The sequence below is a fragment of the Lagopus muta genome, chromosome 5, assembly GCF_023343835.1.
Source record: "Lagopus muta isolate bLagMut1 chromosome 5, bLagMut1 primary, whole genome shotgun sequence".
NCBI lineage: Eukaryota > Metazoa > Chordata > Aves > Galliformes > Phasianidae > Lagopus > Lagopus muta.
This window is the reverse complement of record NC_064437.1, coordinates 31987967-32014992: the sequence shown is the minus strand read 5'-3', so window position 1 is coordinate 32014992 and position 27026 is coordinate 31987967. Positions and strand designations below refer to the sequence as shown.

Sequence of the window (27026 nt, the reverse complement as noted above, 5' to 3'; positions counted from 1 at the left end):
ACTTTGCTCATAAGCTTCAGAGTGTTCTGCTAATCCTCAGGGCAGCTGGCCTGGCTCCTAGCTAAATGAGAACATACAGTGAGCAGAGTTTTTCTGAGTAAAAATATTTATTTTACTCTGGAGATGTGGCTTTTCCTGAATGCTCAGCAACAGTGATTCTTTAGGAGCTGGCCACAGGCTTTTCTTGAAATCTTCTACACACCACTCACAGGCAAGTTCTTGTTGCTGCCGTCTGCTGCTCAACACCCCCTGTGGGCACAGTGATACCTTGATACCAACAAAGATGGTACTTAGGAACTTTCCCATAGGACTTTTGGTAGTTGCAGCGTGTGTGCAATATTTGGGAGGAATGTAGAAATCAGTGCTACCATGAAATGTGAGTATCTTTGTGTCACAGCTTAGGAGCTGAAGTGCAAATGCTTTTGCTTGCTAGGCATGTACATGGTCCTTTATTTTCCAGATAGATGCATCTGAACCAACAAAAATAGCAGCAGCTGTTGCTGAGTGCAGCACTTGGGTTGCACACAGGCTAAGGAGAAGGCAAACTGAGATCCCCTAATCCCAACAGCTGAGCTGCTGCACCAACCAAGTGGACGCTCTTCCCCTTAGCAGACGAGTACAGCCTGTTTTAAGTATTAAATATGTTTATGTTCTCTCCGGATGAAACAGACTTCCTCATAATAATACTCATTGCCTTACACCTTGCTTTTATTTTTTATTTCTTGTTGATAGGGAACTGGGGAAATATCTTGTGCATATTTATGCTTCAAAGTATTTCAGATGTCTCCACTAAGAATATACTTTGCGCATCTCCTTTAGGAAGGATTTAGCTGCACTCCTGACCTAAGGCTTAGAGAGAAACCGTAGCATGCATCACCAAATCATAACAAGCATGCTACCCTGTGCTTCTTCTTATATCCTTCCCATCTCGTGCATCATGTCACACGACAAATTTTTGGTTAGCTCCATGCTCACAGCTGTTGGAAGAAGAGGTGGGATAAGTTCACCTGCTCTAAAAACAGCAGTGCGTTTTTTGGGGTCCATGTGTGAACAGCCACAGTGATTGCACTGGATAAGACCAGAGACTTAAACAAATGATCTCAAGATAAAAAAAAAAATCAAAAAGTGTGAAAAATAAGTTTTAGGGATACACCAAATTTTGAAGGCTGAATCAAGAATGAATTATAAACAGGCAGCAGAGTGGAAACTGTCCATGCCGGTATCCTCATTTGCTTTAAAAACATCTCGATCCAACTGCTTGGTAAATCACTACCACATCCCACCACACAGCACAGTCTGAGTGCTATGGGACTCCTTGGGAAAACAAATTGCAGAATTATACTCTATGAGTACACATAAGTAAACACAAAATCTGTAACTCTAAGTTTTGATCCCTGTACGGAAAATTGCTATTCAGTGCTTGACAACATGTACAATTAAATTTTTTATAAGCAAGGACATTGGGAAACAGATTAAAATCGGTGCCTTTCTCTAAACCCCAGAGGTAAATATTATTTTTCAAAAATGTCTAGAAGGAAAAGGCTGAAAACCTGTGAGGAATGTAAACTGTTTCATGCATAAAATCATTTCAATAAAAAGTAAATATCAGAAGAAGGGTTGTATAGCTAAAATGTGTTAAATCTAATGGAAGCATTCACTACTGTGGTTTCTGGAAAAGACCTAAAGCCTCCAACACCATGCATGATTTTGGCCACACTCCTGAGTTTGGCTTTGTCTGCAAAATGGCACCTATTTCGGTGTCTTACTCCTATCTTCAGCCTGAGCCCAAGCCTTCAACTTAACAGCTCGAAACCTCATGAGGACCCTGATGCTGTTTGATGGGCAAAAATAGCACCTCATTTTTCCTGCCCTTGGCAGCATCCATTCTATTAACAGACAAGCTCCAAGAATACAAAATCATAGAATGGCTTGGGTTGGAAAGGACCTCAAAGATCATCTGGTTCCAACCTCCCTGCTGCGGGCACTGAAACATATTTCAATCTACAAAGCAACACTTGCTCAGCTTTATTCGAATCCATAAAGAATTAAAAATTAAGGTAAAAATAAAGAAAAACAGAATCTTTGCTGTCTTCCATTCCCATCTGAGAGTATCATTTAAAGGTTTCAAATTAATGCTTTGCACATAGTCAAGAAGAATTGGCCAAATCTTCAAAGGCAGCATTTTTCTCAGCTCCACAATTTCATTGTCATCTGAATGTGGGATTTGCTCAGATGCATGATCTTCAAATCCTTCACTAAAACATCAATTTTCTCACCTTGACTGCACTCAAGATATCCAATCTTTCAAAAGGAAGGAGGCCAAAGGATTTTTAACAATTAAAAAATTAATATTTCAAGGATCTCAAAGAGAAGACTGATCTCCATAATGAGAAGCTTCATAATAAGCTAGAACGAAACGACAACTACAGAATTGGAAATTTCCACTAATAAATGTCTGAATTATGCATCTGTCACACTATTGGAAGACAATTATAGGGTATTTTTCCTTGCCATCCAATTAATTCACTAAAGCTTTTGTTTACAAAAAAAGCTAGAGGCTATAATAAATTTGATTGCACTGCATCATCTGTGGCTAGATTTTTCTTAAAACATAAATAAAAATGAAAAATGCCATACTATCCATTTAAGAAAGGTCTCACATGCTACTAGTGAAATTTGGCAGAAATCAAAGCTTGTTTGTGCTGCATATGTCTTTATCAATTTCTATTATAAAGAAATTTAGTTTTTAGTGTCCATCATTAAGATGATATGATGTTCTGAGGAGGACTTCAAAGGCATCTGTCTAGTATACAGCACCATTAACTGCTTTCATTAATGTCCGGGATAATAAAATAAGGAGAATATTATTAGCTTTGCACATACTAAAGCCAAACCAGAGAGGACGGTAAGTGCTTTAGTGAAGAGCAAGGGAATTCAATTTAAATTTTACAAATCGCAGTGATGGCTTGAAATAAAAGGGACACAATTCAGTCACAGCACAGGCATTTTGTTGCAGCTGTCTTGCTTGCCCTGACCATGGGGAGGCCCATGTTAGATAAAAGCACTTAATTTGGAGTACTTCTAAAAGAGAGGAAAACATCTGGCGAGTGAGTAAACATGATGACTGCTGCCCCAGAAAGCATGAATTACTGGTAAAACTCAAAAGAAGAACTTATTTTTCCTGAAGAAGAATATTTCAGTGATAACAGTCTTATGTGACAGCATTCATGTGATAGATCTTCAAATGTATACAACCATACTGTAAGGAAAGAGAAGAAACTGCCTCCGAGTCTGCTTGAGAGAAAAACAACTTGGGCTGGCTACAGCTGGGAGGTGTTAAATGGCAGGGAGGCTTTTCTTGCAGCAAGGAATGGGTAGGCACTGGGATAACTTGCTTTGGGAACCTAATTTCCTACAGACTTTCAATGTCATATTATTGGAGACTGGTTGGATGTGTTTGATTCTGCCACCGGATTAGAGGTAATCTGTTTAGGTCCCTTCCAGCCTGAAATATGGGCTGGAAATGTCACTGACTTCTGCAACACCGCTCAACATCTGAATGTCTGTCAAGCCAGAGCTAAGTGTTGGGCTCATCCTCAATCTGCCAGTTTCCACCACTGCTTCCAGAATGCCCTGAGCCATGTGATTGGGTGTGGAAGGACCATACGATTTGTACAATTTTGTAATAACAGGAGCAATTTAAAATCTCCTTCCTCCATCTGAGTGATTGCTCAAAGCAATAACTGAGCACATCAATAGAAGCAAGACATGGCTGCAGGCCTGGGCTGATTCCTAGGCTACCTGTGCTCAAGCATCACCTACATTAACTGATTTCCGAGCAATAATTACTCTGACCCCGTACATTCAGACACCCTCATACATTTATTTCACAGCTGTCTAATATAATCTTGATTTAAATCCAAAACTCCTGATGTGGAACAGATGATTAGAAATATAAGGCTTACATTAAAAGGAAATTAAAGAACAAAGACAAGAGCAATAAAGTCCAGGAGAGATGATTTATGAAGGCTGAGCACACCTGACCTACATCTCCATGCTCTGCAACATGGTGCTTTCCAGGACACAAACCTGAGACAATAAATTCATTTGTTACTATTGTGTGTTATTGAGGTGTCCAGATGTCAACATAGAAGATATTCAGCTGATACAGTGCTCAGAAGATGAGTAGCAAAAAATAGTGGATGCCCTCAGTTAATCCGTGCTATGAAAACCAAGGATCCCAGTCCTATTATTTCCCTTCTGTTGTGCTATGGATGGAAATGCAGGAGGGCTGCCCCAGGAATGTGGCACCAGGCAGCCCAGGCAAGGCTGTAGGCTCTCAAAGCTGCCTGAAGCTGTGGCAAAGTCCAGCTGCAGAGGAAGGTGCAGAACAAAATCTGTAAGGACAAGGCATGTTGTAGAGGCATCAGATAGCCATTAAAAATCCTAGCCAGCCACATACAGCAGCAATGCAAAGCTACATACAGCAGCAGTGCAAATGCAGAAAGTAAAATGACCTAGAAAAGGGAGATATGTGCTTACTAGGACTGGCCACCACAAGAGACCATAGGGATAAGCTTTCTATTAGAGGAATAAAATCAAGACGAAAAGATATTTCTGAGTGTCATCTCCACATAATTGAAAATTGCTTAAATAACACGCTGTCTGGCCTAAAAGACACATGCCAGCATATAAATTCACTGATGGGATGAACTCTAAAGACAGACAGCATACACAGTGGTGCCCGGAATACCAAAGCTTATTTACACAAACCACGCCTGAGCACTAAAACGAAGGCAAATGGAAGCATTGTTTGGCCCTGGCCAGCAAAGCAAAGCCCAGACATTCCAGCTTGCAGCCAGACACCACCAGCTTCAAGGCTATGCAGATACCCAGGGGTTTGCCTTCAGCAGCCAACGTGGAACTATTAAAATCCTCTTCCCTAAAATGCACTTGGTTAATTCAATCAATTTTACTCTTGAAAAGTGCAAGAAATGGGAATGTTTCTCAGGAACAAATTCCAGCAGTACTGTGCACTAGTACACTTAGGGAATAAAAGAGTCAGGTCCTGCACTACATTTAGCATGAGTTCATTTATAGTCTTGAGCCATAAAGAATATTTTCTGTACACAAAGTGTACAAAATTGTACAAAGATGTACACTGTGAGAGGTGGCAATCCTAGGCTCAGTTTTGATGAAAATAATAGTTTCTTGCTTTGATAACATGATGACCTCACTTTCCAGTAGTCAGCACTGAAACAGTAATTTGGAAAGGCAATTAGTTTTTTAAAGCCAAGAGAGTATTAAAATAGCTTTTCTTGGTAATGAAGAAAAATAATGAAATCCAGAGCATTAAGTTAAGCTTTTCAATATTTTCATCCTTCTGTGTGTAATTCACTATTAATTAGGAACAGCTACAGTCTCTTTAGCAGAAGGATAGGACTGCTTAGTGATGTAATCCATCTTTTTTCCTGAGTAACCGAAATCTCACTAACTGTAATCTAAGGTTCTCTCTCCATGCTGTCGCTCCTAGTGACTAAGTGTATGTTTTTATCACATCACTACAGGAGCAGTACCCACAGAAGCCCTTTGATTCTTTCACATCTTCCTCTTCCCCATCTCCTTTCTCTTGAATACTAAAACACCTTTCCCAAAGGAAAACTCTTCTATTTCTGTCCTCTCCTGCACGTGGTAGGATCACAATGCAGGGAACAACTGTCACCACTCCGCGTAAGCAACTTCAGTGCTACCAACAAAGTGACAACAGGAGACCAATAAGGGGAGTGCTTTAAGCTGATGAGAAGGCTGGAGGCTCTGTCTGATTCACTGGTGTACTTATAATTTGCCCAGAAAATGACCTAATAGCATTCCCCTGCTTCTAAGAGCAAGGTGAAGGGATGGTTAACTCAACCTTAAAAACTCCTACAAAGGTGATGGGAATTTTTCTCCCATTTTCCCATCTTGTAGGTGGTGTTAGGGCTTCTTGGGGGCTTCTGATATTTGGAAATATCTGAAAATGTAAGTATTTCCACCAGATTCTGATTTGGTAAGCTGAATTGACAACATGTTCATTATTACATTCATCTTATTTACTTTTTGTCAGCATCTTAGAGCTTACAAATTTGGAGCTTACAAATTCTGACTGTAGCCCAAGGTAGAGGACTCATGACCACCAATAACACAGTCCAGTTTTCACATCTGTGTGGCTTTAGGGTTCCTGGAGCAACCCCTCGTGATAACAACCTCACACATCCTCCCCTGACGTACTCAAAGCTTGACAATACACCTCCAAAATAAAAGTTAGAAATGAAAATAAACCTAGCAAGCTCCTTCCCAAGCTGCAGAACAAGCCCCACAGCATCGGGTCCCTTGCTACAGGTTAAGTGGGGTTGAGAAGCTGATGGTGTTGCTAACTTAGGAAACAAATCTCCTGAGCTTTATGATGTGGAAGGGCCTTCAGGAGGAAGGTTCAGAGCAACCTGAATTAAACTCCTGTTCTGAAGTGGCCTTGGCAGCAGATGACTACAGAAGGAGCAGGGAAAGGGCATGAGCTCTGGTCATTGCCTTCCAAAAAACAGTTGTTAATATTAAATCAATAAACACAGAATAAAGGAAAAAGGGAGAAATCAAAGCTCTCACTGATGTCCTCTCTTCTGCATTGTTTTACATAAAATCAAATAGGAAAAGTTAGAAATTAATCACACAGAAGACTGAGTTGGACTTTTAACATAGAATTTACCCATCACATCAGGAGTAATTACCAAAACACTTATTTTGCAGGTTTTCCAGATCTCAGCATTATGGGCATAACATTAAAAAGTGCTTCAGGCTCCCATACAATTGCAGAGCAAGGATTTCCAGTGAATTTTGTGATGGTAGCAATAACTGCTCACTTTTCTGCCTCTAACTTACAGGAGATCCTAACACACGGTACTGGCATTCAGTATCAGAAACTCCTCCTTGGTTAGCACGCTGACGTAAACTAAGCTCCTTCTTTCTATAATAAATTTTTGTTTTTATGTTAGATTACAAGTGGGCACATAGCGGCTGCCTTTCTGGTCTCCTCTTGCTCAGACTTTGCTTTAATGAACTGGATAGATCTAAATCCAAGCAGAGCAAAAAAGCAAGCTCAGTTTTTGCCTTTCCACCAAAAGTCAGCAGAGAACATTTTTCTATGAGTTGTTATTACAGTTCAGATATTGAAGCTACAGCTTTTGTAGATCTACATCTAGACCTCAATTAGAAACTGCTCAGAGGAACATCAAACAATTATTTCAGTTTTGGCTACATAAGATTTTAGGTTTCTCTTTCAATTTTAACATTGTATGACTTGTTAAATGTATGACTAGGTTCTTGTTAAATGGCAGTCAATGTCATAAACAGTTCTGCTTCAATGTATGATCACTTGGAGAGAAAAGTATCCCTCTCTCCTAAAATGAGCATATAGATTTTTCACAATTACTGCAGACTGTTTGTTCATTCAATTGTATCTACCCAGAAATATGATGCAGCATTCTTCAACCATTAGAAAACACAGAATCCTGTCACATACTTCTCTTCCAGGAATTCTGGTGTAATAATGAAGAGCAAAAAAAGCACTCATAACACAATACAGGTTCCAGACACACACAGTTCAGAGAAGAAAAGGTTACCTACCAGTTCAACTCGTCCGAAACCTCCGACTCCAAGGGTGTCAATGATGTTGAAATCAGACAGTTTCAGGTTGGCGAAGAAGGCAGCTTCGGCTTCATATCTGGATTTTTTTATGCGAAAAAATGGAAATTTCTTAGAGGTGCAAACATGAGTACTGCGCAATACTGTACCCGCATGGCAAGAGTGGGGAACAGTCTTTACCTGCTTTATTTCCATCTTATCTCTTAGAGTTTGATTCACGCTCATCATTTCACTGGTCCCAATTAGAGCATAACTCCAATTTGCACGGTTTGCAAAGTGCGAGAAGCAAACGTACCTACTGCATGCCTACAATGCACATATCTGGTACTGTAATTCAGCTCCAGCTACCCAAGAAACACTACATTTTGACATTTTCTATTGATCTTCTGGCAAAAAGAAGGTTGGCTTTTTTTTTTTTTTTGAGTATTTTTGGAAGAAAAGTCTCTTGTACGAGTTTCTCTTATCCACAGGCCGGCAGTACTTTCTATAAATGTTTATTGAAAGTGGCAAGATCATTAAGGTCCCTGGAGAGAAATCACAGCCAGGTTTTATGAAATCAGATCCGATAAGCTGAGGGCTGGTGTGCAAATGCCTGAAATGAATGACTTCAGTCACATATTAACATTCCTACAAGGATATCTTCACTTCTTTTCCTCCTATAAGCTCAACTTGGAGTAGAAATTCCAGCCCAGAGGTCCCAAAATCCAGATGCTCTCTCTTTAGCTCATGTGCAACTGGCTCGTAACTGAAGTTCACGAAGTTCTTAACTAGGGAAGCATGCAAATGCAACACATGCAAGCCTGCCAAAATAAGCTTCCCATGACTATCCTCATGAATATGATTCCTCAAAAATAGCTCCTTGTCAAGGTTTGTGGTATTTTTAGAAAAGCTCGGAAGGGAAATGGATGATCCTCCCACTCCATAAAGTTTGACATTCAGCAGCCGGAGGAGTCCCCGGGCATGTACAACCTTTGGCTTATCAGTGACACAGACTTGTATGGGAAAAGAGCACTGATGGTATCATGAAGAGAGGCATGGAAGGTGGAAAGGGGCTTACAAATTCAGCTTTCGGTGTTTGTCTTTAGCATATTATCTTGCAATTAACAAACAGGTCGTAATCCACTGTTTCAGCCAAACGCTTCATTTGAGCATGATAAATGCCAGAGCAAAGATAAAATATCATAGGGTTAGCCATGAGCTACCTGTCTTTTTAATGTATTTGATCCATCATGCCTGCCTCTGATCTAATTCAGTAATGGGATGGCATTGATTTGCTGACTTAACTCCCTTCTAAACAACTTCTTTATTCTATTTACATCTGAAATGGCACTGGGGGAGAAAGTGGTAAACATATTTGTGGTAAAAGAGAAGAATGAAGAGAGGTGTCACAGAAGGTGAGAGATCACACAGAAAAGCCTGAAAAACAATGCAATAAGAGCACAGTTTTATCCTGGGGGGTGGGGTACTGTCAACAAACTAGATAAGCTCTGCTTTATTATTTATACTGTCACCAGATCCCCTCAGTGACCTTGCTCCTGTGACCACAGCAGCCTGACCGCATCTGATTTTGGAAAGTAATCAGCTCCCAGCCCGCTATGAACTTGGGATAACCTTGAGTGCCACGGCTGTTTATTGATCACTTCACTCTGATCATCAGGTGCGTGCGTGTTAAACCCAGAGCTGAATGAAGCACTGCTGAGTGAAAGACACATTGGTACGTTCCCTTCTAAATCACAAAAGACATCATTTTAGGGGTGACAGTGCAATGAGATCGGATCTAATTTTCATGATGAATGTACAGATAGTGTATGAGTATCTTTTGCTTTCATGACCAGTTAAATACTTCTAATGATTTATAATTGCTAGAAAGATGAAATCCCAGCTTGGAAAATTTCCATTCAACAGCAGAACAACTGAGGCAAAACTACTTGTCCAAAAAGCAGTGCTAAATTTGCTCAAGGCTTGGGATGCTAGAGGAAAGCATCCTTCGTGCTCAGGGAGGCAGGGAACCAGCGATCCCCTCTTCTCTGCTGGACAAGCCGTGAGGATTGCTCAACGCTGAGCAAGGAGAAGACGGCACATGCAAAACAGCAGCATATCAGAAGGGCTAGGGTCTCCAAATACAGGAAGGAAGGAGGAAAATTATCCTGAGTAATGGCTATATGAAGATGATGCACAACACACATCATGTGACATTATAGGACAAAAGTAGGTGAAATGTGCCCCTGTACTGGCAGGGCAAGCAGGATGCTAGCTCCAGTCCCTGCAAGTTTCACCAGTTCCTCTGGAAATGCCAAGGCAGTGAAGCCTACAAAACAAATTGGACGCAGTTTTCTAGGTGTCTTGGAAACAAAAGAAATTCAAAAAATACACCGTGAAAAAAAAAGTGTGAAATCAAGCATGCAAGCCCTTCACACGCTTACTAATGGCAGTCACAGCTGAATTCTGTTTTATCCCCAGCAACAAAGGTTAAAGTCCCCTTTCAAATCAAACTCCTAGAGATTAATAAACCGGACTGACATACGTCAGTCATGGAAAGCTTAGGAGTAAATCTCTTCAGTCCCTTAAATAATTAGTTTCCAAGTTTGAATATCCTCAAGTCATTAAGTAAGTGACACAGCAGAGCATAATCCACATCCTAAAACTTAGAATATGTGTTCAACTGTCATATTTCAACTTTGTTCATTTGAGCACATCACTCTCTAAACAAAAACTACAAGGGCTTTGAGGCATGCCCTTTATAAAAATCTAGGAAAATATATAAGGGATATCTTAATTTTAACCTACACTGGGAGAGCAGTGCAAAGAAATACAGAAATTCCCCAAAAATATTGGTGTGTCTATAGGAATATGCTCAGATCTGCTACATTCAGAGGATGTTTGGCATATTCCCTGGGAACATAATAGAGATAGCATGAATGGCAGAGAAGGTCTGACCACACCTGCAAGCCAATAGGGAAATAACACAGCATTTTGTGGGAAAAATATCTGTGTGTCAGGTCAGGGCATATTCACTCTGGGCACTGCTTTGCAGATGCCATGTCTCTTCCCATCTGGTACTCAGAAGTCTAATGAGCAAGGCTCATTCTAAATATTCTAAATAATCAGCCACATAAAGGTAATTCGAAATTTGCCAGAGAGAAAAAAAAAATGTTTTTTTGATCTCTGGATGAGTTGGTGATGGAAAACATTCCTAATTTAAATTCCTACATTAATTGCACACATACACACAAAAACACACACAAAAAAAACCAGATATGGAGAACTTGCCAAAACAGAACATGATCCAAATAGCAAGGAATAACAAAAAATCTGTGTTTCACAGTATCTTTGCCAAGTGCCTGCTCTCCTTTAGTAAAGAGCATTTAAAATTAAGGCTGTGATTTTCGGAAGAGCAAGGTATCAGCTCCCACTCTTAATGGGGCTCTTCTGTGTAACATAACAGTGTTTTGTAACCTACTCTATGGAACTAGTCTGACCAAGGCTCACAGTTTGCTCCTGCAGTTAACAGGAGAAGTATCTTTCCCACTGGGAATTGAGAACAGCTGAGAGGAGGAAGTGATCACAGTGAGGTCACATGTGAGCATCATGCTAAGTCCACCAAGCTCTTCTGCAAGGTTTCCTGCAAATCTGAATGACAGTGGTAACTACTGAAATCTCATTCAAACAATAGTCTGCAATGAGAACTGACATTCTCCTATGGAAGAGCTGGGGTGTGGGACCACTATTTTTCTCCCAGTAATACAAATACCCTTACACTGATTAAAAGGACTTGATGTTGGCTCATCTTCAGCATGGACAGCCATGTGAGAAAGCAGAGTTCACAGGCAGATCATGAGTAAATACCGTTGCCCACATGTCCTTTACTTTGAAAAAGCAGCACTGGTGCCACAGCCGAAGCTTTTAGGCAGTGCCTGTTATGCAGAGCAGGAGAGGAAAACGTGGCTTTCTGCACTGCTGGAAATTTCCAACCATTTAAATAAGCAATTGCTTCACAGGACAATGATTACTTTAAAATACATTTTAAGCTCTCCTTCCTAAAAGTATAAATAAACAAAACAAAACAAAACAAAACAAAACAAAACAGAAGCATCATAACTAGGCAGCTAAAAAGAACAGAGGAGAAAATGATGGGTGCAAAGGTTTGTAATCACCCAACTGCTCAGCTTTACTAAACCAGCTCATGATTCCTATCACATGAACTAAATGTGTTGGGAAACATTAGACATCTGTTACCAAACAGTCATCTTGATATAAAAGTTGGCTTCTCTCCACCTGCGTGCTGCCAGCTAGATGTAAATTGTAACCAAATGGGAACCAACCACCAGCTTCTCCATAAGCAAACATAGTAATTTTGGTTGGATAAAAATCAGGATTTTGGAGCCTTCCTCACTGAGACACTTGTTCATTTAACAGCTATTTTGTTGGCCTTATACTCAGTTTTGTTGGTCCAGTTTCTGTAGCACCCATCATAGAGGCAATGCTCTTTTGCAAACAGAAATACAGAATCTCTGCAAAGACCTGAATAACCTGAGTTGCAAAGGTTGTATAGCAATGATCAGCTCCATCCTGCTAGAAAGCACATGTCCAGTGAGCCTGAGAGCCACAAGTGGGGTGGGGGAAAAAGTCTCACAAAAGCAAGCTGTACTTTGGTGTCTGCTAAATTAGAGTTCTATCTCAGCGCATCTCCACATCATTCTTGCAATATGGCTACTTTCTTTCTACCATTCTGCTTCAACTGATGCTGCACTTGTGATTCTATGATTCTATGAAAGACAAAAACTCAAAAAGCCTCAAATTGTCACTGCTGTCACTATTTCTTTCTGTACTCCTGAACATACACGTTTTAGCACTTGGCAAAATAACCAACCTGGGACTACTTGTGGCATCCAGCTGCTGTTTGGCTGACCGCTATCCTGAAGTCAAGGAAAAAATTCTGGAGAGATTAATCCTATTAAGAGGGATGCAATTCCAAACATGAATGAAGAGTGGCAGAAGATATGGATCGGATTCATGTAACAAGGAGGCTTTGTGTCTGAAAGCCATGCGAGGGAGAGTAGATGTGGCAAATGGTCCTACACCTCCCAAGCCCTCCCTGGCCAGCCCTTTGTCTGCCTGCTATGATTGTTTCAAAAAGCAGGCATTCTTGAGTGATTTGGGAGAACAGGAGGTCTATGAATGGTCATATGGGTGAAAGAGCAATAAAAAGCACCTCATGCGTTTCCATGTGATCCTTACCTTCAGCTATGCCCTGTTTGTGTGGGGCTCAGAGGATTAACCACAGACAGAAGCATGGCACAGCGACACTGTATTTTACACAATCAGCAAGATCCAGAGCCTGGAAATGCCTGAAAGCAAATTCTGGAGAGGCATTGAGAGCAAATCTCTATCCCTTTATGGTGCTGCCACTCCTCATCTCAGAGTCCCACCCCTGTGCAAAACACTTCTGTTCCAGAGTCTGATCAAGATGCAGCTCCATTGGAGTCAGCACGTGCTTGGGTGGGGAGATGCCCTTGGACAAACCCCAGACCAAGGGTATAAACTTAGAACCCTGGTGGGCAAACTGCAGTCTGGCTGATCCCACAAGCTGCAGAGCAGGCTTACAGTGCGCAAAAGGGAGATGCTCATCCCAAAACTACAAGGCAACAGTAGCAGAGAATAAGTATTTCCTGAATCCCCTCCTTCCCTCTGTGCGGGAAACATCTATGTTTGGTGTTTCTTCCTCTTGCATCAGTTGTCTGTCCCTCTCATGACATGCAAAGCACCTCTTTGCTTTCAAATGTCCCTTTCAGACACGTCTTGTGATCAGTAAGAACAAAAATAGCAAGAAGAAGACTGGCTTCTTACCTACTTTACCGTTGGTCACGTAACATTACAGAAAAGCTGAATTCATTTCAAACTCCAACTCATTATTGCAATTTATTAGCTCGTTCACAAATACATAATCACAAAATTGTACCAGGACATCTCTATGAACAGTGAAAGCAGGAAGACACTGATCAGAGACACCAAGCTGTTGGATAAAAGTACCAGCACCAAACGACTGTGGCTTGTTCCATCAGCAGCAACATTAGCCAGGGGCACTGACGTGCCATCATCCTAACCCCAAAAGGGACTTTCTGCTCTTTCACAGAGACACAGGGCTGAGGCAGGTTAGTATGTCCATAATTACTTTCTGCACAGTATTTGCTAACCTAATGTTAACCCATTCCTGGAAGGGATGGGTGTTATCTACAGATTTTGACCTGTTAGGGTGAGGATTTTCTTGCAGCTGAGGATTTACTGCCCTCCATCAGGTGAGAGCACGGAATAAAAACACTGATCTTCCACTCTTCTGTTTTTTTTTTTCTTCTAATTGCAAACAACTCTGAAAAAGTAAAAGGTATCTATCTACCTACAGATACATGAAGTTGTATAACTATCTGTCTAAGGATACTTGGAGATGTAGATCTATCTACATATATCTACAGATACATGTAGGTAGAAATAAAACTTTTACTTTTTCGATGTTGTTTGCAATTAGAAAAAAATTGAAGACTGAAGATCAATACAATATTTTCCTCCTTGCTCCTCCTTGGTGGAGGGCAGCAAATCGTCAGAGGCAAGTCACCTGTAGAAAGGCAGATATAAGGAAAAAGTATGATAATGGTAACATATCTTCTCCTTAGTTCAGGTCTCCTTCTTCCAGACCACCTGTCTGTGGTCAGCAGTGCAGTGGCTTTAATTCCTGATTTAGCTGCTACCACTTCTTTCTGTCTTATACCTTTGAGTGAAAATCCAAATCAGAGAGATTTCATTTGGATTTTTAAAAGCAATGTGCTAGGGACGACCATGCAATTGGAAGCTGCAGCTGCATGGACAATTGCATTGAAAAGAAAGGTGGTCTTTCTTTTCAAGTTCATGATGTCCGGGCTGTGAATTTCTCTTTGACCTACCAGCACTTGAACTTGCAGTGTACTTGCCTTTAATGACTTTCAAATCAGGAGAAATAGCATACCTCCTGGTTTAGATTTTCTTACAGAAAGTGAGCGTTTGAGTTGCAGCTAAAACAGACATTAAAGCTATGGCATCTCTAACTTCCTCTGGAAGGGGAAGGAGATCTGAAATTAAAAACATAAAGTTAATAAACTACCAGAGAAATGATCTTCCCCCTGTTTAAAAGCGCGTTACTTTTCAATTAGAACTCTGCAAGGTGAACACAGTGTTTATTAAGCTATGCTCATTGTGAGTTGTTTCAACAGTTAAGCAAATAAGAGATTTGTTTGAATTATGGGGTTTTAAAGACTTTCTGTCACGCAGAGGCCAATTTCCCTGAGAAATGTAATTGAATGTACTCAAATACAGTCAGTTACAACAGTTGATAAAGACTTTCTCATCACCCCAGCTCTTTACAAAATCTTAACTTTGAAGCTAATATTGCTGAATTCCTAAATGTGACAAAAGCTTGGTAATATCTTCTTAAACAAATTATGCCCATTAGTTTCTGTGCCTTCTGCCTAGCACAAGCATGAGCACTGCAGTGGGACCTTATCTGAACACAGGACATGCACAGAAGAACTTCATTAGAAAAAAAACCCTGCAGACCAAATTTTACAGTTTTCCATACATCTGTTGAAGGAACCCATCCTCTTGTAATATGGGGCAATGCATCACTTCTTTAAAGTGCATCTACACATGCATATGTGTCTACGCTCACAATTAACTTGATGAGAAAACCCCCCACTTCTCTTCTCTAGCAGATGCAACAATCTCTTATGAACGTGGGTGTATTTTGATTGCCTGCTTCCTGTTATTACTACACAGTATTATTCACTCATATGCCGGAAAGAAGCAAAAATTTCCTTGGATGAACCAAACACGATTTCTTCTCTTGCCATTCTGATGAAACAGTTTGCATAAGCAGAGTTTCTGTATCAATAATTAACAGGATTTATTTTTTCTCTGTTAAACAGAAAAAAAGAAGAAATACCTGCTAATAAAAACTCATGGCAAATGTCTGATTGCAGTATAAAAGCCTGAACTGAAGCAGTTGCATACATCTAGCAGTCCTCAAAACATCTCCTTTTCTTGATGCCTGCATCACAGGCACGAGAAATCTGACAGTTCTTGGCATTGGTCTGGGTCTGCAAACAGCTGAGAAAACTCACAGGTCTGTTTCCAAAAGAATAAATGCATGACTTTCGACTGGCACATAAACCATCAGCTGAGTGGGGGTTGATAACGCTGCATGTGAAGGAGAATTCTTTCAACAGAGCACAAGATTATCGGGGTGCTTTTTAGGGAACCGAGTCCTCGGTTCTCAGTGGAATTCAAAGGAAGGTGAAGGTAAAAACCCAAAGAGGTATCTGAGTTTTGCTTGAAAATTCACCAACAAGCTCAGATCACTGCCAGCCTATCTGCTTGCTGTGCTGAGCTCTGAACTCCCACCACATGTGCAGGCAGTGGGAAGCAAAGCAGCAACATAGAGCACTGCTGTGCCCATAGTGTGCCCACCCAAATTACCTGCACTGCTTTGCAAACGCCCTGCTGAACCCAGGTGGGTATTACATCAGCCTGGGCTCCATTTCCCAACTGTATCAGTGTTACCTACACATCACCAAAATGTGCATTTTATCTTCTGGATCCACGTGGTTCTCTTTTTTTTCTCTAAAGAAACAGTCCGATGCTTCCAACAAAACTCATTCAGTGTCCTGTTTTGGAAAGTATACCATTTCCACTTTTGTAATATTCCTAATATCAAGAACATCCTGAAATAGTTCAAACAGTATAGACTTACAAAACCAGAACTTTGCTCAATTTTAGTTAAAAGGGGTTGAGGGAGGAAATGGAGTATTCCTTCCTTTGGTGGTGTTTCCTGCTCTGTACAGTATTAAAAGGCATTGTGCAAGGGGACTGGTTTCTTTTTTCTTTTTCTTCTTAAAAACAAGCAAACAATCAAACAAAAAAACCCCGAATTCTGGGTGTTGCTAGCTAGAGAGCAAAGAAACAGTTCTATGATGTGCTCTGTGCCATTGCATCTGTATCTGGGCACAGCACTGACAGCGCTACTGTGTATGGCAGGCTGGATTAAGCTGGGGGTTAGCAGTAGAAAAGGAAAACACGGACAACCTTCTCCAATTCCGAGACAGGCAGCAACAGCACCACCTGAAATGCCACAGGAAACAAAACTCTAAGGAAAACCAACATTTTCTTTGTGCTTCAAACATTGAATTGTACCTCCAACACTCCAACTGGACAAAGGTAGATATTATATGCCTTAGCTCATGGCATTGCACTGAGTTTCATGTCGTGGCCATCCCATCCCCTCCTAAGACTCCTAAGAAAGCTTAGCTAACTCCTAAGAAAGCTGTTGTTGGCGTTTTACACAGCTGTGCTCATTACAAGTGTGGTGGAGTTAAGAACAAATTGCAAAGAAATGTTTATTGTGCTCCATGATACATACACTGCAAAGAGAAAACCCTTCTGTCTGGCTGATGAGAATAAACTGAAAGCCCAATGCACTTCAGCTGGCTTTTTAAATCTTTGCTATTCCAGCACCCTGATGCATTATGCCTTTTATGCCTTTTATGCCATTAATGGCCTTCTTGGAACTTTTCTCACACCACTGTGAATAAGCAACTTTTTTAAATAAAATATTCAATTTATGCTGGCAAGTTGCAGCACAATTTCTAACATCCCGTTGCAGGCTGACATGGCTTGAGTCCAATGCAGTTCACTGTAAGCTGGCCAGGACTTTTGCTCATAACATATTAATTCCTGGTTTACTTTTCCTAAGTCACAGATCAGTCCTGAGATCAAATTCAGACTGAAATTCCCAAATTCACCAGCTAAGCCAGCTACAACTTTGGTGCAAAGAGTAATACCAAATTATTTTGTAGCACTCAAACGTGAATTTCTAAAGTAATATAAAGGCAGTGAAAAATGAACTTCCCATGAATGGTTGCTTCTCTCCGCTGACAACTATCCTTCAATGATTTAGAAGAGCAGGGTTATGGTAAAGAAGGAGACAAACTTGTTACTTCTTCATTAGTTCTGAATTCAGTTTTTTGTTTTTTGGATCTGTAGACAGAAGGCTGCATGAATGGTTTTTCTTTTCACCCCTCTTACTTACTTTTGAGGAGATATCTACAGATGTATCTTTTTCTTTTTTTTTTTTTTTTTCCCCTTTGGAAAACACCATGCTTGGAAGCTCTCCGGAAAAAAAAGCATTTCACATTAAAATCCAAACTGAACTTTTTATAGTCAGTGAACCCCAACTGCCAAGCTTGGTCCAAACGTGTCATCATGCATCACAGCCAAACACTAAAGTTAAAGGCAATGTATCAGAGTCACTGTGGAACAGCCACGGCCAAGAAAGCACTTCCTAGGAAAGTGGGATGTGATCTCAAGGAAAATTCAGTCTAATGACAGCTTTACATTGCACAAATTACAGTTAATTCTGCTTGTTGCTCTTTCACTTTACAAAATCTCATGATCTAATTAATGTGTTGCAATCTGCTAATTAGTTCCATGAATCCCAAATCTGCTCATCTAACCACCTAAACACTTAATGGCCCTTTTGCCCCCACCCTTAATGTAGGACTGTGTTGCTTGCATAAGTAAATGCTCACCATGGCAACAGCAATCTCATTAAGCAGACTTGATTGCTGTATTATTTCTCCAGAGTTCTAAAAAATGTGGAGAACAAGCTGATATATTACTGACGTTAGACGTATTTATTTGCCTGGCTCACCATGTTTGCTATCTATTGCACGTTTGTTAAAGTCCTCCAGGTTTCAAGCAAGAGTGAGCTCACTGTTTTGCCCAGTGATACGTATGACTTTCTTTCCTGTTTTTAAATGGCCCTAATTCTCTAGGAGAAAATCATTTGCTAGAAGGCTTCAAGCTTGAGGATTGCTCAAAATTAGTCTACCTTGAGTGAACTTGTGCCCCTTCCCCAAGGGCTGCCCAGAGCCATTTCAGTAATGTTTCCTGGAACCTCTTCCAAATTCTCAAGCAGATCCATAAGCATTAGGACCTGGTGGTTTCGTTGGAGCTGATGAGTGAATTATACTCTTTTTTCTTTATTCAGTTAAATAGTTCCCCCAAAATATCCCTAAATCATTAAATCATTGCACTGGGGTCACAGAGCAAAACTTACGAAAGCTTTATTGTAAAACTACCATTTAGGAAACATCAGAATGCTCCAGCCATGCTGGCACTGCTGAAGTTGTTGCATCCTGTATGTTTCATCCTAATTTACTTTGAAAAAAGGTGACATATAAAGAGAAGGCGGGGAGGAAGAGAATATTACATGAGATCCTACTGAAGAAGCGGGAGCAGGCAGGAAGCTGATTTTTCCTTACAAAGCAAGTACGTGTGCGTACAAAGGGAGGTTTTCCCTCCACTTGTTTATTCTGGCAGGCAGATGAAATTGTGGGAAGAGATCAGTGAAACTGAGTCCCACATTACCAACCGTGTCCCCAGACTATCCTGCACTAAATCTTTTAATTTGACTTACACACAAAGATTTTGCATCCTTGTTGTGAGTATCACTTTCAAAAGGAAAATCAATGTCTTGGATCCTGTGGGATATAAAAGTAGGCTCTATGGTCATTCAGGACAGGTCACTTCTGTTCTCTGGGATTTGCACTGTGCCCTGGCAATCTGGAAACACGCTGCAACATCACAAAGACTATTCTTGGGGTCATCTCGTCCTTCAAGATGCTACACGGCACGGAAATAGGACTGTGTTTGCTGCCACTTTAATCAATCTCAATACCATCTGGAAGAGGTCTGCTCATCCTGAAGGACAGAAATACTTGCTTTCTTCAAGAGATCGCATAGGTATGTCCTACTAGTGGGTGACTGCAACAGGACACACAGCAGGGTGCTCACTGTCATTGGTTTGACCTATCCACAACTATACCTGGAGAGTCATCTGAATGGTCTTCCATCTGGAAGAGGAAAACTCCCAGATGTTTTGGGGCAGGTGATGCTCTGGTTGCACCCAAGAAGTCAAAGACAGGAAGGGAGAGAAAGAAAATGCTCTACCACTGGACAACCTCCCATAAAAGGAACTACGGTGTTCTGACATTTAACATAACTGAAGGTCTGAAAAGAGGTTTAAAATAAAAGCACCACTCTTACACTTAAAAACTTAAAAAGAGTAATTCAATGAGTAGCAGCAGCTCAGAAGTGGCTGCAAGTATCTAGCAAACACACATCAAACATGAACGTGGGATAGGTCAGACGGAAGCTGGTGGGGCTGAACAGTGGGACAAGATGGTATATTAAAAGCAAGACATCTTTCAAACATGAAGCAGCTTCAAACAAATCAAAAAACAGAAAAGAGAAAAGAAAAAAGAAAACAAAGAATCAAACCCTGTTCGGTTAAAAGGGAAAACACCATAAGGCAGGCAAAAAAAAAAGCGTGAAGTTACAACTTCAAAAGCCTTGAAGACAAATAATAAATCCTTCTCAATCACAGCAACAGCAAGGAGCCTGACCATGGGCTGTAGGGTCTCCAGAGGCTCGTGTTCTCCAAAGAGCACACTGAGAGGAACAAAGCTGTGTGAAGGAAAGCTCAGTGCACTTTTACCCCTGGGTTCAGCAAGGAAGATCTTGGGGACATCCTGCTGACTCCTTCCTCTTACCAGAGTAACCAGCACTAGTCCAAGTGCCAGGAGAGGATCCAAGCCCACTAAATGATCATGAACATATCCCCAGGCCCAGCTGGTGCTCACTCAGCGCTTCTGGATGAACTCAAGGCGAACTACGAGCTGTGGTTTGTAACCAGCTCTGTTCATCGAAGGATGGAAGTGTCTTTTTGATAGGATCCAGAGTGCTGTATATCACTGAGCCCAACATCTGTCCTAACAGAATTAGTAGACACAGGAAAAAACTGAACTGCTTTGGGGAAGAGCCAACACGTTCCACAAGTCTACTGGAGTTCTTTGATGGAGTCCACATGCACATGGGCAGGAGAGGTCTGCTCGATAGACTTGGCTTGGATTTCCAAAGGCAACTGACAAGGTTTGAAAGGCTGTTAGAGAAATTAAGCTGCCATGAGATGAGAGGGAAGGTCTTTGCACTGATTATAAGTAGGTTAAAAATAGGAAACAGTGGATAGAAATAAATGGTTGGTTTTCCTAATGGATGGAGGCTAACAGTGCTCAAGTCTCTTCTGTTCAACATCTTTATAGATGATCTGTAAAAGGGAGGAATAAGTAAAATGACAACGTCAAGGATAGTAAATCACTAAACAACAGCAAACAATGGCACAATATAAAAAAATACAAAAGAACTTAAAGATACCAAAGGACAAGATATTAAATAAGCTCTAAATTCTGAAGAAACACGGTGATGAAAATCAGGAAGAAAAAAATCCTAATCTTACACATGCAATAATGGGCCGATTTGGCCACTTTTATTCCTCCTCCCATCTCAAAAACTGTAGAGTAGAATTGGAAAAAAGTACCAAGAAGTATAACTGTAAGGAATACAGGTCTGGATTGATTTCTGTTGCAGGAATAACTGCATTCAGGGTTTCCTCATGGGAAATAGGCTGCTCAGGAGACAAGAAAGGTCTTGAACTTATGTGTGACGTGGGAAGTAGTTCAGCAGACTGAAGGGAAAAAAATTACTAGGGGCTTCTATTTAGATAGAAAGCAGCCACATGCAGGAAATCCCTGAGTCTCAAATCACTGGGGAATGGTGGATCACCAATCAATAAGCATTTAATTGGCTCTTTTTCCTAGGTATTTGTGCTGTTGAACACAGAGACAGGATATAGTGTTAAGCAACATCTTTTGTCTGACCAACCCAGTGAGGCCATCTGTATATTGGCACTTCCAAAGTATCCGTATATGAATAGACAGGAATAAATTGAGGAACTCAAGGACCCTTCTTGTAATGTATAAAAGCACTGAGTATAATAGAGAGCTGTGCCTGGCGCCTGATCTGGATGTCTGTTTTTGTTCTACAAGGGGAGAGATGAACTGTTCAATCTTACAACTTGTCTTGACTCAATAAAAGGAAGTTTTTATCAGATAGTATTTAACATATGGTGGTTCGCATAAAGAAAGAAGCATAGCTTTCACTTATTCACTGACGCAAATCCTATATTCACCACTTGAGAAAACTGCCAAGTGCTCTGTCAACATTTCAATATTATCATGTGCTAATTAAAGAAAAAAAAAAAAAGAAACCAAACAAACCACTCAAACCCCCAAGTTTCTCTACTGCAGATCATTCTGTGGCTTGAAAAGTGATGCAAGTTGTCTCATTTTGGGAACGTCAGGAAGCAAGAAGGATCAAAACTCCTCAGATGTTAGCAGTACAACAACTCATTTGCCATTCTTGTAATGGAGGAAAGTATTTCCTAACACACTTCCCAAGGGCTCAGCTTATTTTGGAGAGGGGCTCAGGACATGACAAAAGTGGAACATGACTGGCATTGCTGAGTGACCGTACACCGTGCTGCTGAAATGTCACTGGTTACACACTTGGTTCAGTGCCCCAGAACTAGGAAATTAAATTCAGTAAACATAACGATGGATGTACCAGCACATATGGAGACTTGGAGAGGACTAAGGGCTTCTGCTGACAAATGCCGATAATAACTGACAGAGAACCAAAAGCAACGAGTTTGCTGGAAGCTTGTTAACATCCCTTTGTAGACTCCCACCCATTTTCCAGGCAGGACAACTTCTGAAAGGCACTTTCCCGTACTTCCACTGGAGGGCAGGAATATCTCACTTATCCACCCGATATCCACCTGATGGGTCTCCATCAGCTCATTGACACAGACCTAGATGCTCAGAAAAGCTCTAGCAAGGCCTTGCCTTCAGAAGACTTTCTTGTATGATTACAGATTAATTCATTTTCTATTCCATGTTTAAGAGTATCCTCATTATTATTTTTTTTTAATAATATCATTGTTTCCAAAAAACATTACAACTACAACATTAGGTTTAATATGTCTCATATAAGGCCATTCCCCCCCAGAAGTGCCCCACTGCCTGCATTACCTACAGCATTCCAAGGTCTCCTATGCTTCTCAAATATCTTTCGTGGAGATAACAAATGTATTGGAAGTGCTGCGATGAATGGTAGGTCACAACCTCACTGCTTACCCAGGAGGCAGTAAAAACATTTTGCAGAGTTGATCTGTAATGTTTGTAGTTAAATTAGTGAAAACTATAATCAAGAGCAGAAGTAATGTGCACAGGAAAAATCTGATACTCTGGAAAAGGGACACATTAGAGTTACTGGAAGAGTGATGGATAAGGCTGATTCCCTGGACAGAGTTCATTTGGTTTCTAAAAGGCATCTCAGAAGATTGCCCAGCCAAGGCAATAAGGTACACTAAGCTGCCAGGAGATACAAGGGAAGATCTAATGCAGAAATAATTGCTGCAGGGAGTGGAGGTCAGTCACCTGCCATCCTGCAGGGCGCTGTGCTGGAATCTGATGGATTTCAAAGTCATCTGGATAAAGGTTCAACAGCAAAGTGACGAGGTTTTCTGTTGACATTAAGCTATTCAGAAAAGTAAAAAAAAAAAACAACAAACAGATGCGGAAAGACCTGATGAGATTCAGCGATTTGACAATAAAATGTCAGATAAACAAAACAGAGATGAACTTCTGTACACAGAAAAAATAACCTAAATTACGCATGCGATGAGCTCTGAGAGGATCAACCAGTCCCATGAAAGGAACGGTTCAACAGTCAAGGATTGTCAAAAAGACAAACTGAATGTCAAGGATTACTGGTAAGGAACAGAGAACAGCATGCCTGTGTGTGCAAACCAACAGTACTTGGAAGCTGCATGCCCTTCTGGTTCAACCTGGTACAGATACAGTGCTGCTGAGAAATAATAAGTTTGGTTAAAGGTAAAGACTTCTACATGAATAATGATTGACTAAGCCAGGACTCCTGAGCCTGAAAACTGTCTGCAAGTTGGCATTTTCAAGATTTACTTCATATTTGCACATACATAAATGCTTAATATCTCAGCATTAAGATCTGAGCAATATCTAGGTAACAGTGAGCACGGCCCACTATTGGGAACACTTCTCCAAACTAAAGCTCCCAAGTTTTAAAAACTGATTCTTCTACAATTTAAACTAGAAATGACAAAATTGTCTTGCTGTTTTCTACAGTGGCTCTATGTTAGTTCCTAAAGTACTAGGAGGTACTAGTAAAAAAAGGAGGCAATTCTGCAGGCAAAATTTTTCCCAGTCTGTTTCTTTTTCTGCCAGCTACATTTCTGTCCATGAATGGGAAACAGTAGGATAGTGCCAACTCCAGTTCTGTCTTGGCTTTTCTCTATTGACTTCTGGTTCATTTGCTTAATCTCTCCACATCTGTTTCCTTATTTGTAAAATGAAGACCCACTGGGAGACTTATTTAAGAAGGGATCATCTGTGGAATGTGTGGGATCAGCTCAAAAGCCCATTTAGCTCAGCGTGTGCTCTGGAGAACAACCACGAGGATGCTGAGGGACAGCAGGGCAAGCCTGCAGTGCCAGTTCCTTAAATACTCAATGGTTTCACGGGAGCTACTATAGATGTGTTACATGAAGAAGCAGAGTTTTGACACCAAAATGATCCTTGAAGTCATCACCCTCAGAAAAAGTTCCAAAACAAGGGCTTCTGGAGCAGGAAACATAGCTTAGCATCTCACTGGCCATAATAAGAAGAGGACTATGCCACCATTTTGTATTATCTAATAAATACAAGGTGTTGTTTTTTTTTTTTTCATTGAAGTCTTAAGTTTAATGAATATTTGTGCCACAAAGACACTTATTTCAACAGAAACCTAAGTAGTGATATGATACAAAGATCAGATCAAAGCAAGCAATTTTTGTACTGCAAACACTTCTCCAGTATCACCTACTGGTTACTTTACATACAAAATCTTTCATCCATTCCTGCTCTCAAAGAGAATCACACACTTTTTTAATTAGCTCTTTTTCGAGCTTTGTCAGCATCGTTAATAAACAACAAAGTTGTAACTGCTATTTGCTAATAAGATGGAAAGACCCAATAGCACTTCCTTCTCCAGATAATAAAAGTAATACTTAGCCAAAAGGTAAATACTGACTCCTGGGGAGGAATTATGCAGACAAACTTGGTTTCTGATAAAGACTGTCTTCCTGCATTTCCCCTCCGCTAATGGCTATGCTGTCACTTGAAACTCCCAAAAGAGAGTTAATGCCTTCTTCTTTTCCTGGAATTAGCAGCAGTGGTTTTGAATTAGCTTTCCTTGCCATGACATGGAATTGATAATGAATTAGAAAAGGGCTGAACTCAGCTACATGCCTAACAAGCGTAATTGTGAAATTTTTACCGTAAGGCCCTGTGGTGACAAACATCATCAACTCATGATTAAAAACAGGCAGCCCAAGGAAGGTCAGAACCGCTTGTAAGGGATACACAGGTATTATGAATGTCTGCATCCAGCAGGACAAAACAGTAATAATTAGAAGAAGTGTTTTAAAAAAAAAAACAATACATGCAGATAACAGTGGTTCATCTCGTATACATATTTGCTAGTAGAATGGGTTTCAGCCTTTTCTAGCCAAGACTGGAAAGAGCCTTTTTCACAGCAGTTGTGGTGTAGGGCTCCAAACTGATCTAAAAATCCTGTCTTTCTAACATCAGGTCTATGCACCACTCATTTTTATTTTTAAATTGCAGAGGCAAAGGAAGAGGAGGCTTGGGTAAAAAAAATATTATTACCTAATTAATTCTATGTCTTCATCCTGTTCAATTTATTCTTTGTCACTGCTGACACCACTGGGCTATGGCAGCTTCAATCCATCCTTTCTGCCATTTTTCTTCTAACCCTCAGTTTTTATAGCTGTTCCTTGCTATGGCCGAATGGAAGGTTTGTCGGAAATGCCTGCTTCCTTGAGGATGCTACACAATATTGAGTAATTTCCTTTTGTTCCTGATGGTTTCTGATAGTTTGGATACTCCCCAGGAGCAGGCACAGGTCCAGATGCAAGTCTCGCAGTGGGAACCAAGTGGCTTAAGCACACCAGGAGAGATACAGCTCTGTTGTCTCTCTCCCTTCTGGGGAAGGAGTGAGGAATCCCTGAGCTCCGATGTCCTACGTTCGGATGTGTGTGGGAATCTGGAGCAATAAGCCACAGGGATCGCATTTCTCCACAAACCAAAACACTGAGAGCACCCAGTAGCTCAGATGTATGGGCAGCACACAGTAGGTGACAGTTCTGAATTCAGGACAGAGGTGTGAGATGATGGCAGCTTTCCTTCCCTGGCTCTTCCTGCGGGGGCTGCAGCAGAGATCCTGTGCCTATTGCAGGGAGCTGACCTCCCAGAGGCTGCCTGTGATCTGAACCAGGAGGCCACATTTTACTTCAGGAATTCTCACAAGAGGGCTAAATCTGATGCCCGGGTCCTCAAACACTATGTCACAGTCAGCCTCTTTGCATGGCCACCTGTTCACAGAATCACAGAATCACAGAATCACCCGGGTTGGAAGGGACCCCAAGGATCATGCAGTTCCAACCCCCCTGCCTAGCAGGGCCACCAAACATACACATTCAGATCAGGTTGCCCAGGACCCCGTCCAACCTGGCCTTAAACACGTCCAAGGACGGGGCATCCACAACCTCCCTGGGCAGCCCGTTCCAGGGCCTAACCACTCTCCTAGTAAAGAACTTCCCCCTAACATCCAACCTAAATCTTCCCTCCTTCAACTTGGATCCATTTCCCCTAGTCCTGCTGTTGTCAGCCCTTTTGAAGAGTTTACTCCCCTCCTGGGTGTAGGTTCCCTTCAGGTATTGATAGGCTGCAATGAGGTCACCCCGCAGCCTTCTCTTCTCCAGGCTGAACAAGCCCAACTCCCTCAGCCTGTCCTCATAGGGGAGGTGCTCCAGCCCCCTGATCATCTTAGTCGCCCTCCTCTGGACCCTTTCCAAAATCTCAATGTCTTTCTTGTACTGAGGGCTCCACACCTGGACACAGTACTCCAGATGGGGCCTCACAAGAGCCGAGTAGAGAGGGACAATCACCTCCCTGTCCCTGCTGGCCACCCCTCTCCTGATGGAGCCCAGGATCCCATTTGCCTTTCGAGCTGCCAGAGCGCACTGCTGGCTCATATTCAGTCTCTCGTCCATCAGGACCCCCAGGTCCTTCTCTGCCGAGCTGCTCTCAAGGACCACTCCTCCCAGCCTGTACAGGTGCCTGGGGTTCTTCCGACCCAAATGCAAAACCTTGCACTTTGTCGTGTTGAACCTCATCAGGTTCACCCGAGCCCAGCCCTCCAGCCTGTCGAGGTCCCTCTGAATGGCATCCCTTCCTTCCGCCGTATCAACCGCACCACTCAGCTTGGTGTCG

The 27026-nt window shown here is 41.4% G+C and overlaps 1 protein-coding gene across 3 annotated transcripts in view; it reads right to left on the bottom strand.

The window, feature by feature from the left end:
• Positions 1-27026, bottom strand: part of PRKG1 (protein kinase cGMP-dependent 1) — a 391794-nt gene that overhangs the window by 23345 nt on the left and 341423 nt on the right. For all 3 annotated transcript variants that reach the window (XM_048946671.1, XM_048946672.1, XM_048946674.1), the window contains one exon: positions 7657-7753. In XM_048946671.1, coding sequence (XP_048802628.1) covers positions 7657-7753 — 97 coding nt within the window. The remainder of the gene's footprint in view (positions 1-7656; positions 7754-27026) is intronic.